Below are 12,929 nucleotides of genomic sequence, written 5' to 3'. Positions count from 1 at the left end.
CTAGCCACACAGTTTACTGTACACTGGGTGACACAGAAGCCTGAAGTTAGAAGCTGAAGTTATAAACATACTGTTTTTGCTTTAAAATCTCCATCTGTTTTTACACTGTATCTTTGTGTGGGTTAACCTTGGCTAAGATGCTTGGTCACTCACACTGCCTTCTCTGCCTCTTGGGGAAGGGAGAGAGGATAGATGTCAGAACCCAGGACACTCCTCTGGGTGACCTGGATGGCTTGGGCCCCTGGCAGGGGGCTGACGAGCCCTGGCAGAAGGCCGAAAACACTTGGGGATTTGACCTGGGAGAAATTACCAACGTTGTATGAAGAATCACAGGTCACAAAAATCTAAGTAGCATAGTGGTAGTAAGCATGGGGTGAAGGGAAAATTTTGGAACCATGTACAGGGGGGTTTAGAGCCTTGTACAGGGGGGTTTGGGATTCTGTACATGGGGGTCAGGGGGTCCAAGATGGAGGGATTTGTGTGTGCCCTGTCCTTCTTCTTTCTTTTTCCTGGCATCCGTGTTCGGGATGATGTTGGCACTCACAGGTTGTTTTAGAGTAGAAAGTCACTGTCTAACATAGGTGATAGGTATTGGAAAATAACTGTAAACATAGTATACATAGTTTTTAGTATAAAATATAGCACCAGCCCGGGAGGCGGATACTGTGCCTCGCACCGACCTGCCAGACAGGCCTGTGGCAGGCCAGAGAAAAAACATTTTAGATAAGCAACAATAAACGACCTTGAGAACGACAAACGAAGAACTCCAACTCTTTCTTCGACCATCGGGCTGGCTCGGGGTCATCCCGATGATAGGGAACCTGAGAGATAGATTGGGAAGGCTCATGGGTCAAGGTGCAGGCAGGGAGATTGCTTACCAGTTAATATAATGGGAACAAACAGACTCTTTTGGGGGAAAATGAATTATTGATTATCAGTGTGATTTCATTAAACTGTCCGCTCTTGAGAAGAAACATGGATATTGTTTGTTGGACTTTTATTCTCCTACTGGTGTGATTTGCTAGGCAGGTGAGACTCTGCTCTTGTGGTAATGTTTTACTGACATGCTTTCCCTCTTACAACAGATGATGGTAATGTCAGATGGCACATCGTTTTCTTCAGGGCAGAGCCTTCATCTCCCCAGCCTTCCCAGTAACTCTCTGTCTTTTTCTGAAGTAAAGAAGAAATCATCTCATGGGCCAAAGGTGAGACTTATTTTGCTGGAATATAGTTGAGCCAAAAGTGCTTTTCCTGATAATTAAATTAATTTTTTAAAAATTCTACATGTATTTTGCAGTGTTTTAATTGCTAGGCCAGTGATAGCAGGTATTGACATTTCTTTGCTCAGGATGGCTGTGAGAACGGGTGCTGGTTACGGTTCTCTTGTTTTCTTACTTGTACAGTTGTTTTACTCTTGTTCCAGAAATAGTTGTAATGGTATCTTTTAGTGTTAGAAGATTACAGTGATGGAAGTGTGATCTGTGGAAATGTAAAGTGTGAGATAATACTATAATAATAATAATTATTTCATTTATTAATAATTTTTCAAGGTAATTGTATAGACTTGAAGTGGTGTTCTTCAGGATTTTTAGTTGTGTTTAAATTCAAGAGGTTAAATCTTTCCTAGATGTTTCAAAGAAAGCAATGGGTCATTGGTCTCTAGGATATCAAATTTTGAATCCCCAACTTAAAATGCAGTAAAAAGGTATAGCCCAAGGAACCTCCTGAGTAATACAAATGGACCTTTCTGAAATAGCAGATGATTTCATGACAAAATGAGCTAGTGGTATGGGAAAATGAAGGAGTATGTTGTTGTTTATTCGTGTAAGAAATGTAATGAAGCCTTTTCTCTATTCTGTTAAATTGTTTTAGGCTTTTCATTTTCTTTTGTAGTACCTTGTAGATTTGAAGTATGTCACTTAATCTTGCAGTGCATGTACTTAAAGGGGCAATACCCATTTTTATTAATAACTTTCATGTTCTCTCGCTGTGCCAAATCTTGTACCTTGCAAGAATTGTCAGGTAATGAATTAAGGGTATGCCTAAGAAAAGATGGGAGGGATACATCATAAGCAAGAGCAGGCAAAAAATGTTCTTTGACATGTCTCTGTCTGGTGTGCATTGTACATCACTGCCTCACAATCTCTAATGCAGGTGATCTTGCAACATTTAAAAAATATACGGAAGTGTGGTTATTTTCCTAATGAGATGCTGAGGTGTAATCTGAGGATTAAATTGAAGGTCCTTATTTTGGCATGCTGAAATGACTGTTTAATTCCTCAAAGGAAAAAAGCTGGGTACACATGGTGCTGAAGCAAGGGGCGGCTGGTTACACGGTTACACTAGGATGTATCTCCATCTGATTGGGTGCCAAACTCGAGTTACTCTGACACTTGACCATCTCTAATAGGGAGTCTTGAGATGCTGGTAGGTAGGTGTCTAGAGTTCATTTTCCAATCACTTCTAAAGCATTGGCTGTAATGTTGATTCACTCATGCCTTGCTTTCCATGCCAAAGCAGGTATGCTGAGGCTTGGGTTAATAAGCAACCCAAACACCTCTAGAAGGACTTCAAAGAGGTATTGACATGATACTGGTCATGTACATACACGGGTCCTGTACTAATTCCCTGCCTAGGTAACCGTACACTATGGTAAGTCTTGAATCTCAGTTTTTTGTGAGCAAGTGTAAACCTGGGAAGTCATTTTCTAAACTGTATTTAGACAGTAAACTTCCATCTGATGTGGAAAATCGGCAAGTGTGAAGTGAAGGGTGGTGAAGTGTGTATTTGCTGCACTCATCCATATAAACTATTGCTTGAAATCTTTAATTTTTTGCTGAAGCAACTTGAACATCTACAGAGAGTTTGGCCCATACTGTGCAACTATATGAGTCTAACCTGAGGAGGTTAGACATGCATCACATTTCAGGATTCCATCCGTAGAATTTTTAATAGTGAGGACAGATGTTTTATCAAAACACTGTTTTTTGTCAGTCCATGTGGATATTTGATTTTTCCTCTCCCCACAGCAGTCATTGCTTCACTCTATCCAACTTGGAAAACACACTTAGGAGCAGCTGTCCTTTTATCTCATAAATATCTTCCTTGCTGAGAATTATAAGCTATTATTGAGAAATGGAAACACAAGATAACCTTGGATTTAGTGTAACAGTAAAGTTTGGGGTTTTTGTTACAAGTTCTTGGAGCTGAAAGGCCTTGAATTTTGGTCTTCAGTGTTTTTGTTCTGGTTGGAATGTAGAAAAATTCCAGCCAATGTACAAATAGATTTTTGGTTTTGTCATTTGGAGTAACCCCAGTGATGGAACAACTTCAGTGTCCAGATTTCACTTAAATATGCCTCTAGAATAAGAGCTGCAGGAAAGTCTTGATAGTTCTTGGGCATGAGTTGCTTGTCCCAGATACAAAAGTGTACTCCAGATGTCTGTACTGGGTGACTTTGGGATTTTTCTGCTGCAGCAATAGGCCTTTGATGTGCTTGGCCTAGTTTTGATTTGTTTTGTCTGTGAATACCACAGTTAACTTTGAGGCCAGTTTTAAACTTTGAGTGTGGAAAAACCAGAACCATATGCTTATCTGTTTGCCACTGCAAAGTACCATATAAACTATGTGGTTAGATAAGAATTTAAATAACAACAAAAAAAACTCAGTGTAACAAAATGTTATTCTTGGTTTAGCATTCACTTACGAAAAATGTAATAAAGTATTGATGAAGTATGAAGTAAGAGACACCTGTCAGTTTGCTTTCTGTCAGATTCTCTTCTGAAATATGTATTAAATAGAGATGTTTGTATCTCTAAAGTGATTTTTAAATTTTTTTTTTCGTTTAAGTTAACGGAGGTGGTATTAGTGGGCCCCAGTATTTTGATTCCAAACCAAAGCTTGGAAGTGCAGATGTTGTGCAGAAATGTATGAAAACTTTTACTTTGTGCATTTCTTCAGAACGTAAGAATAGCTGCAAGCTGGCTGCAGATACTTATGTTGGTCTAAATCAGTGCTATTGCTATGCCCCTTTGCATTATATAAATATTGCATGCACAAAATAGAGAAGCTGCTTGGTTAGGTTTTTCAGGGGGATGATTGTGTCTTTTGCAAAGAACTGTAATATCATCTGTAGAGAAATGAGATTTATTTTATAAGCAAAGAAAACAGAGGCTTTTATTCCTATGTGTGACCAGAAAAAACTCCCCCAGTTATCCTTCACTGTTAAACCAGTGAGCTTTGTATTTCTCCATCTGCTTCTGATACTTCTGATGTCATTGATCATAACATTTTGGTGGGCTGGGTTTTTGTGGGAAGCAGGTAAATTCATCTTCTACCCCAGAATATTTTGGAGGCTCTCAAAATATTGTTGTGGTTTTCTTGTTTTTTTTTTTTTGCCCCCTCCCTGCCACCCCCAAATCAGCTAGTATTTCTATTTAGTAATAAACAAGTTTGTATTCAGCAGAAATCTGAGTTTGCTTGATGAAGGAATTACTTTTAGAGATCTTTCTCTTCTTTTTCTCTTGAGAGCAACAGACATACTTGAGACTAATTCTAGTTCATTGGCTTAATATGAACACATTATTTCAATAGGCGTAACATTTTTAATTAGAAATTAAAATAATGCACATTTTTATGATCTCTAGTACTAAATTTGTAGTCTAAACTCAGAGTACAGTAGACTGACAAGGCTATGCCAATGTGCTCAATTTAATGACTTCATAAAATATAATGAACTGCCCCTACCCCTGTGCTTCCCCCACCCCTCCCAAGTGTTCAATTTCTTAGATTATTAACATCTGTCAGCAGTTGAGGCTTGCAATGGTTTCCAGAAGTTACTGCTTATTCAACCTCACATTAAAACAAATTGGGAATTCCATTTTGTGGTGTGAAGTCAGAACCCAGGTCTGAAACATAAACAGTTCAGCATCATTTTTTCCCCTGTAGTTACACAAGTGTTCTAATTTGCAATTACGTTACCTACTGAGCAGCTATCACAGTCCATTTGCATCTCTCAAATTTACAGGACAGTGCACTCTGTGATTTAAACTTAATTTCATGAGCTTGTTAAGAAATACAAAAACACAACAAACAGTTGGTTCCCATTGCCCAGATTAGTCTATAAAGTGGATTTACCTCCCAAATCACAAAGTTTCTTAGTTTATAACCTGTAACTCTTAATCCATACACTTGGGTTCCATAAAAAAGTAACAGTATCTAGCTGAGTGTGAGGGTGCTGATTCTTCCTCCTTTGTCACAGTGTGGCATACCCTGTTTCACAGTGGGAAGTGTGAAAGCCTGAGCAGTCCAGCTGGTGGGGAAGGAACTTCAAAAATTCGGCTTTTTTTTTGATAAGGTGATGGTTTCGTCTTCCAGATTGGAGGTATGGTTTATGTACTTCCTGTGAGTTAGAAGATGGTGGTGAAACTGGCAAAGATGATGGCTGCAGAAGATGGCAATTTCCAGGCGATCATGGCAGCATAATGGCCCGTTAGCTTTTCTGATCACCTGTCCTGCCTACAGTATGTTCTGTATGCTCCCAGAATGCATCTCGGGCCTTAGCATGAGCTGCACAGGTAGCACAGGTAGCACAGAGTAGCACAGGTTTTATTTTGCTGGTAAAATTTTAGATTTTTATTGTGCTTTCTAAAATACGTATTTTGAAGGATATGTTCGCCTCTTTCATAGAGCAGTACTATATATCTTGAGGTACTGTATGTACATGGTGTCGCTTGACTGAAATGACATCTGCAGGTATTTTGACATACCTATGTACCTGTATTATTCTTTTGCACACTGTTTGTTATGCAACCTATCAAAGGCTAACATTGACTTGAGTTGCTTCAATATTTGATGAATACACAAATGTAAGCTGTGGTGTGCAGATATATTACCCGTCAAGACTCCACAATCCCAGTTTTTCACATGAAAAGAGTGTTGAGAAAAGAGTGTTTTATTTTACTGAATTTACTCTTACTTCTTGTAACAATTAATAAGCTGGAAAGAAACATTTAAACACACTGTCAGATTCTAATAAATAAGAAAATGGTTTGAAAGTACATTCTAATTTTTACTAAGATCTGTGCTGATATGTGGTACATGGTACATAATAGGAATATTCAGCAACTTTTCATCCCCATCAGCATCCCATGTTCCTCATCAGGTTTGATATAATTTACTGGTGGATATAGTTTGACTTTTTCTGTCTTACAGATTTAATGTTGCTATAGCTGTCTCCTCTATGTCATTGTTGGCTTCTTTCTGGGTCATTGCAGAAATTAAGGAAAAAAGGAAAGATAGTCTTTTTACTTAGAAACTGAATGCTGATATAAAAGCAGTGTGTTGGCTGCTTTTATAGCATAATTCTAAGAGAGCCTGTGAGAGGGGTGTATAAATAAGTCTCATAAGTATGTCACATACTTGTAATATGATTTCTATGAAAATATCAGCTTCTGTGTTGTAGGAAGATGAAAAAAGTCTGGTTTTAAAATTGGAAAGAAGACAGATCTCAACTTTCTTTTGGTTTGAATGCTACTGTGCCCCAAAACCATTTCCACAGGTCTCATCTGTTGGAAAACCTCTAAAATGAAAGTCTCTTTCTGAAATGTAAAATATATGTGCTATATATAAAATAATGTGCTATAAGGAGACCAGTAAGAGAGATTATTTCTCTATCTAGTTTAGTAATGAAACATATTTTATTCCTCCCCAGGGCAACACCTCCCTGGAATGATAAACATGATGTGACACTAGAAACGTTAATAAGTAGTTCGTAAGTCAACTTTTGGTGCTGGTCTTGCATCAAAGGAAATAGTAAAAATGTTTGCTGGTTTGTTTTTTTTTTTTATCTTAAAGACAAACACCAGGAAAAGTCTTACAACTCAAGTAAAACATGTCAAGGTGTGCTAAATGCTTTTTTATTTTTGTTTTTAATTGCTGACCTGGGAATTGAGCAAGTGCCTTATGGTTAGACATTCAAATGTAATTATAGTATTGTTCATTGTTGATGCTTCTGGCCCATGTTAATGTTGATATGTATGTTATATAAATATATAATTAGTTTATCAAATCTGACACAAAAATATATTTGCAGTACAGATGCAAGAAGCATCTTATAAAAACATGCAACTGAATAATTTATGCAGCACTGTGACTGTTTCACTAAATAAGATAATGAGAAGTGAAGAACATTTCTAAGTAATTATTTTTAGCTAATTGTTTCTACCTATTGTTACAGAGGAGAAGGATGATACTGCAATTTCTACACATGTTTTGTGTAGACCTTTCAGGTCCTAGAGTATTAAACTCTGACTTAACACATCCTAATTGGACAAGTTATAAGTAGTTATCTATTAACAGGAAGCAAATCAGTGGATGTAGTCTCAGTCTTCCTTTCTCTTCTAATTGATACAACTTCCATTAACATGTAAATTCTGCTTTGTTGTCTTGGATAGTTTCTTTTCAGAGCAGTTTTTTAAAATTAGTGTGCATTTTTTAAAATTAGTCAGTCCCTGTGGGGGATGAAGCTGGCCATGTCCTGCTTTGGTCCTTTACTTTCCATTGCACTTCTGCAGTTCTCTCTATGTTGTGGGTAAAAAGGTGGTTAAGTAAAGGTGGAAGATAAGCTAAATATGTTTTCCTATCTACAGATCTGTAAATCTGTGGCAGTTTTAGACAGCCAGGTACACCACATTTACATACGTGTCTCCTACAGGTAAAGGAAGTCAGTGGGTGTATGCAATACTCATTGAAGTGTTGCAATGTACAGATAAGATAGAAATGCGTATAACCAACCTGGAAGAAAAAGTAAGCAGTGTAAACTTCTTGACCATGGGTTCCTGTAAATTGAAACATCTCTTTGCAGATTTGAAATATAAAAATGGACCCTGTCTTCAATGTATATGACACGTGTTTAGTGTTTAAAGTAGTGCAGTTAGTCTACTGGGTGGTTTTGAGATACTGAGAGCCTATCACTGGCAGTTTCCATGAAAATGGGACTGTTCTTGTCTTTTAAAAATTCCCAGGTGTTAGTTCTCAGAAGAAGGGATCTTGTATGACTCATTCTGGATGTTTTTTTAATTGCCAGTTCTAGCTTCAGGTGACCTCTTGCCTTGCCACTTCAACTTTTCAGGTTCAATTGAGTGACGAATGATACTGCTCTGCTGTTTCTGGTTTTGCCTCTCCTGTAGGATGTCTGAGTCACCACCTTCGGAGAAACACTTCTCACTTAAAACAGTTCAATTAAAAAAAAAAAAAAAAGTGACTAAAGACTCAGCAGAGATGCCAGTATACTCAAAGAAGGAAACTTTTTGAGCTTTAGGAGGTTTTCCATAAAAAGGCAATGACTGTTGTCTGTCCAATCAATTCTTCCATAGCTAGGCTGGGCCCAGGATTACTATTGCTTATGAGGAAAAAGATCTGGCAAAAGCAGGAAGATCACAGCAGAGAAGTGAAACTTTGCCTGAAATATTGTCATGTTTTCCTCTGATCCTGTAATTCTGTTGACATCATATGATTCATAACTTAATTTTTCTTTTTGATTTTAATTTTCTCATAGGTAATGGTGATGATAAAGATTTCCTAAACTGCCTTTATGTTAACATTACAATGTTTTTAAAAAACACTGGTACAATGCCTAGGATAAAAACTAGCTTTTGTTGTAACTTTTTGACAAGCTGTAATAGCTGCTCATGTCCCACAAGTTTGTAACAGATGTTTTAACTAAATGTTGGGCTTTTTATTTGCTCTTACATGGTTATTTCTACTCCTGGTTACTCGCCTGCAGTTCCAAGTTTTTAATATGAATCCTATGTCCATATTGTGTCTGCCTTTTAAGGATATAAGGTTTCTTTTTTTTTTTTTTAAAGTAAAGTTTTGCATCTCCTCTTTGCAGGACCCAGCTAGGATTCTGAACATAAATAGCAGCAGCAGTAGTAACAGTTTTTCAAAGACCCAGAAGTTAACAAAGGAGCACAAAGAAAAAAATTCTAAAGACTCAAAAGAACAAAAAAGTGCCTTCAAAGAACCTTCCAGGGAACATAACAAATCTTCCAAAGAATCCTCTAAGAAACCCAAAGAAAACAAACCACTAAGAGATGAAAAAATGGTTCCTAAGATGGCCTTCAAGGAGCCCAAACCCATGTCCAAGGAACCAAAATCTGAAAACACTACTATCCTTACCATAACATGTGGGCAGCAACAAGAAAAGAAGACTCTTACAAAAAGGCCCTCTATGCTGGACACTGATGAATCTTCTGCAAGAAAAAGAAAAAAAACCAGCTCGGATTCATTATTTAAAAGTTTACCTAGTGCCCCACCACTGATTCTTACTTGTTCAGCTGACAAAAAACAGACAAAAGATAAATCTCAGCTCAAGGTGGGGAGAGTCAAAATTGGAAATGATGCACTGGAAAGGAAGACACCTACTCTGCCACCCTTTGATGATATTGTAGATCCCAGTGATTCTGACATGGAGGAAAACGTGTCCTCCAAATCTGACGTAAGTGCTTGTTTGGTTTTGCTTAATACTTTACTCAGTGCTGTATTGTGTATTCATAGTCTGTGGGACGGTGCACCAAATTTGTGTTCTCCCCTTTCTTTTTGCTGTCTATTGGCAGATTGTCCAAACTGAAGGATGCTGATGGCTGTGTTCAAGTTTATGCTTGTTCTAGTTGAATTGTATTGCCTATTCATTGTCAACATTATGACAATGAGGCTATGGAGATATTGATAAACAATATTGCTCTTTTGATGTTCTTTAGAAATTCATGTTTCTTTTGAGAGAAAGGAAAGTGGATTTAAATGCTTGTATTTCACACTCTAAATCTTTGTTTTCAAGTATTAGAGAGTTCAGTAAATCCAGGAAAGGGTTGCAGTTATATCAGAGAGTTAGTTATTTTTTTGCTAAAAAAGGCAGTTCTATCAATGATGCCAATTTTGTGGAGGAGTTCCTAGAATCTCACTCTGATGAGGGGAATCTATTGCCAAGTAGTAGGCTTACCAAGAAGAAAGACATTTAATGGAAATTTGCTCTCCTGAAGGTATTTCTCTACTGTGCCTTCTCATCTGTTTCAAGTATGATTTGCTCTCTAATTTTATGATTGAAATTAGGATTTTAATAATTCTCCTAGGAAATTTTGGTTTTTAGAAGCATCTTTTATAGAGACATGTAGAGATGGAAAGGATGGTAGGAGAAACGTTGTTTGATGCCATTATTTGTGCTTGTGGCTAGAGGTGTAGTGTGGATGGTAGAGGAATTCTTCCCAGCCTTTCCTGTTCAATTCTCTTGTTTTTCCATTTTCTGATTTGTGTCTCTGTTAATTGCCATCAGATGCATAACCCTGCTTGCCCTCTCTGGAATGGACAATAAATGCCTTGCTGTGGGGAGGTGTCAGCATTAGGTTTTTACTTTGTAGAAACTTCCTGTGAGGGAGAAGGTAATTTACTTCTGAAGTGACCTTTTAATGACTGGTCCCTTAGGGCATGCAAAGGCTGTTAAATTTAGAAGGTATACAATAGAACAGGCCCTGCTTTACTGCATGACACAGGAGATACTCTGTGATTGGAGTGGCATTCTCATTATGGCTTGAAACTTAACCAGATTGTCTTCAAACTTAAAAACGTAGATACTTGTCACACCCTTGGTGTGAAATATTTTTTCTTGTTTTCAAAAAGCTGAATATTCTATTTTAATTTTTCACTAGCCTTAAGATATACTATATACCCTTAGTTGAGCAGACTAATTAAAATAGATTTTTGAATGCCATAGAGGAGCACATACGCTTTTACTGGCTGCAGCAGTTCTCCATTTTTTTTTCAAGACAGAAGAATTGAGACAAGCAAATTAAATGTAAGTGGAATTCTACAAGTGGTTCTGCAGAGATGTGCGCTGTGTGGCAACTTGAAAATAACTGATATGTGAGAGATATATGGATGGTACATAAAACTAATCCTTTTTAGTTGCTGATAGGTGTTTCTCTGTTGTCTTGCAATCTCTTGCCCACTACCAGTGGTATAATGGGAACACCTGTGTATTTTCAATAGGCTGACACAAGTCTACTTCCACAAGTCCATTGTCCATCTGCAGTTGACCTGTAGGAGCTAAGGAGTTCCTTAATTCTGTACTAAAGCTAAAAAGCAGATTCAGTGTTTTCTAAGGCTGCAAGCCACTGATAGTGAGAGAGCAAATTGCTGAGGTCCTCTCGAAGAGAAGTAAATCCTGCTAGTTTGGAGTGTTGTCTAATTTGACATTGACATAGTGGATCATGGAACACAGATCTTCCATGGGTGGACATGGGGCACAGTATAGTCCCTGTCTGAAAGGGCGAAAAGGATGTCTGCCTCTTTTGGACTGTGGGCCTTAATAAATCAGGCGTGTATGGCTCCAGTCAGTGATGGGATACTATTTAGAAAGTCAGTAATATACTCACCTAAATAAAAACTATCTATGAAACACAGAATAATCCCCTAGGTTACTTGAGTCGCACAATTGGCAAGTACTGTGGTAGAAACAGCTGGGCAACCTGGTTAGTGAATGTCTGCAGAATTTTACAAGGAGATGTTCCTTCTGCATTTTACCACTTTTAACACAGGAACCTAATGAAAGGTGAGCAAGCAGTGTAATAAGGATAATTTTGTATGTTGGAAGAAATAGTTTGGACTTTTTTGTATGTATTGGGAAAGCTTCTAAGTATTTCAGGAAGTCTCACAGCTAGATCCATAAAGGGTATATCCAATAAACATAATCATATTAAGGAAAAGAAAAAAGTAAAAACTTGTAATGTTACATAGGGAGTAATGGAAGTAAAAATATGACAGTGCTTTTTCTCTACAATTTCAGTCATTTCAGATCTGTCAAAGCTTCATGATACTGACAAACACAGTTGCCTGAAGCTCGGAAGATGCTTCTTTAGTGTCATATCCTGGCATAATAATATGCTGTAAAATTAAGTCAATTGTCATTTCTTGTTCTGGTACACTTACAATGGCGGGTATCATAGCCCTGATGAACAAAGGGAGTATATTTGGTAGTATCCAGCTTTGTTCCTAAGTGTCTTCAAGAAAGCAAAACCACTATACCCAATTCAGCAAATTTAGGTTAGGTATAACAAATCATATTACAAATCAGTGCCTAAAAGAAAATTGTTAAAATACTGCAAAAATACTAACTCTTGAGTCAGGTGCATTTTTAAGTTTTGTTTATGACATTTATGCAAACATAATAATACTGCATTAGTGTAATGATCATACACTGTATATAATGAAATTATTAATAACTTTGCTAAGAATTTTGAAGTTTCTTCACTGTAGGGAGTAAGAAGTGGTCTCATTCTCAAACACACCCATGTTCCAAAAGGATGACTGTTCACTTCACAGGTATTGCATTTGAATATATTCGTATGCATAACTTCACATATAAAACATGATAAATTTGTAATAAAAGGTGCAATGTAGAATGTAGATTTACTGTAAAAATAAGTTTCTTTTTGTTGCTCATCATACATAGGATGGTTCTCAGAATTAGATATAGTCCATTATCAGTTCTCAGTTGTGAAGTCTGGGTTTGGGATTTTAAAATAAGGATGACATTCTGAAAAGTCCCTGTGGTAAAGAAATCTTACAAGCATGATTAAACAGAGGTGTTGTTTCACTGGGGTGGTGCTACAGGATGGCAATGCTCCTGCTCCCCTGATTTCTTTGCATACAACCTGAGTTCAGTGAATTGGGGTGGAGTGTATTATATCAATCAATGAGCTTCAATTTCAGACAAAAAAAGTAGGGTGTGCTTAACCCTCCACTGTACAGGCATCATACCCTACCTAATTATGGACATTCAGACTTGAAATGTGGCCTTTGCCTTCATAAAGTACAGGATGTAGAGTTACAATACCCCCTTAGAGAGGTGCATTCTTTTTCAGGTCATTAAGTGT

The 12,929-nt window shown here is 37.4% G+C and overlaps 1 protein-coding gene across 2 annotated transcripts in view; it reads left to right on the top strand.

Annotated features, from left to right (window-relative positions):
* Positions 1-12,929, top strand: part of MLLT3 (MLLT3 super elongation complex subunit) — a 119,519-nt gene that overhangs the window by 74,039 nt on the left and 32,551 nt on the right. For both annotated transcript variants that reach the window (XM_041399097.1, XM_041399096.1), the window contains 2 exons: positions 1,086-1,205; positions 8,894-9,499. In XM_041399097.1, coding sequence (XP_041255031.1) covers positions 1,086-1,205; positions 8,894-9,499 — 726 coding nt within the window. The remainder of the gene's footprint in view (positions 1-1,085; positions 1,206-8,893; positions 9,500-12,929) is intronic.

Source organism: Onychostruthus taczanowskii, unplaced genomic scaffold (genome assembly GCF_017590055.1).
Source record: "Onychostruthus taczanowskii isolate IOZ18803 unplaced genomic scaffold, ASM1759005v1 scaffold154, whole genome shotgun sequence".
NCBI classification, from domain to species: domain Eukaryota; kingdom Metazoa; phylum Chordata; class Aves; order Passeriformes; family Passeridae; genus Onychostruthus; species Onychostruthus taczanowskii.
The sequence above is the reverse complement of the archived record's forward strand: the minus strand, read 5'-3'. Positions and strand labels throughout refer to the sequence as shown.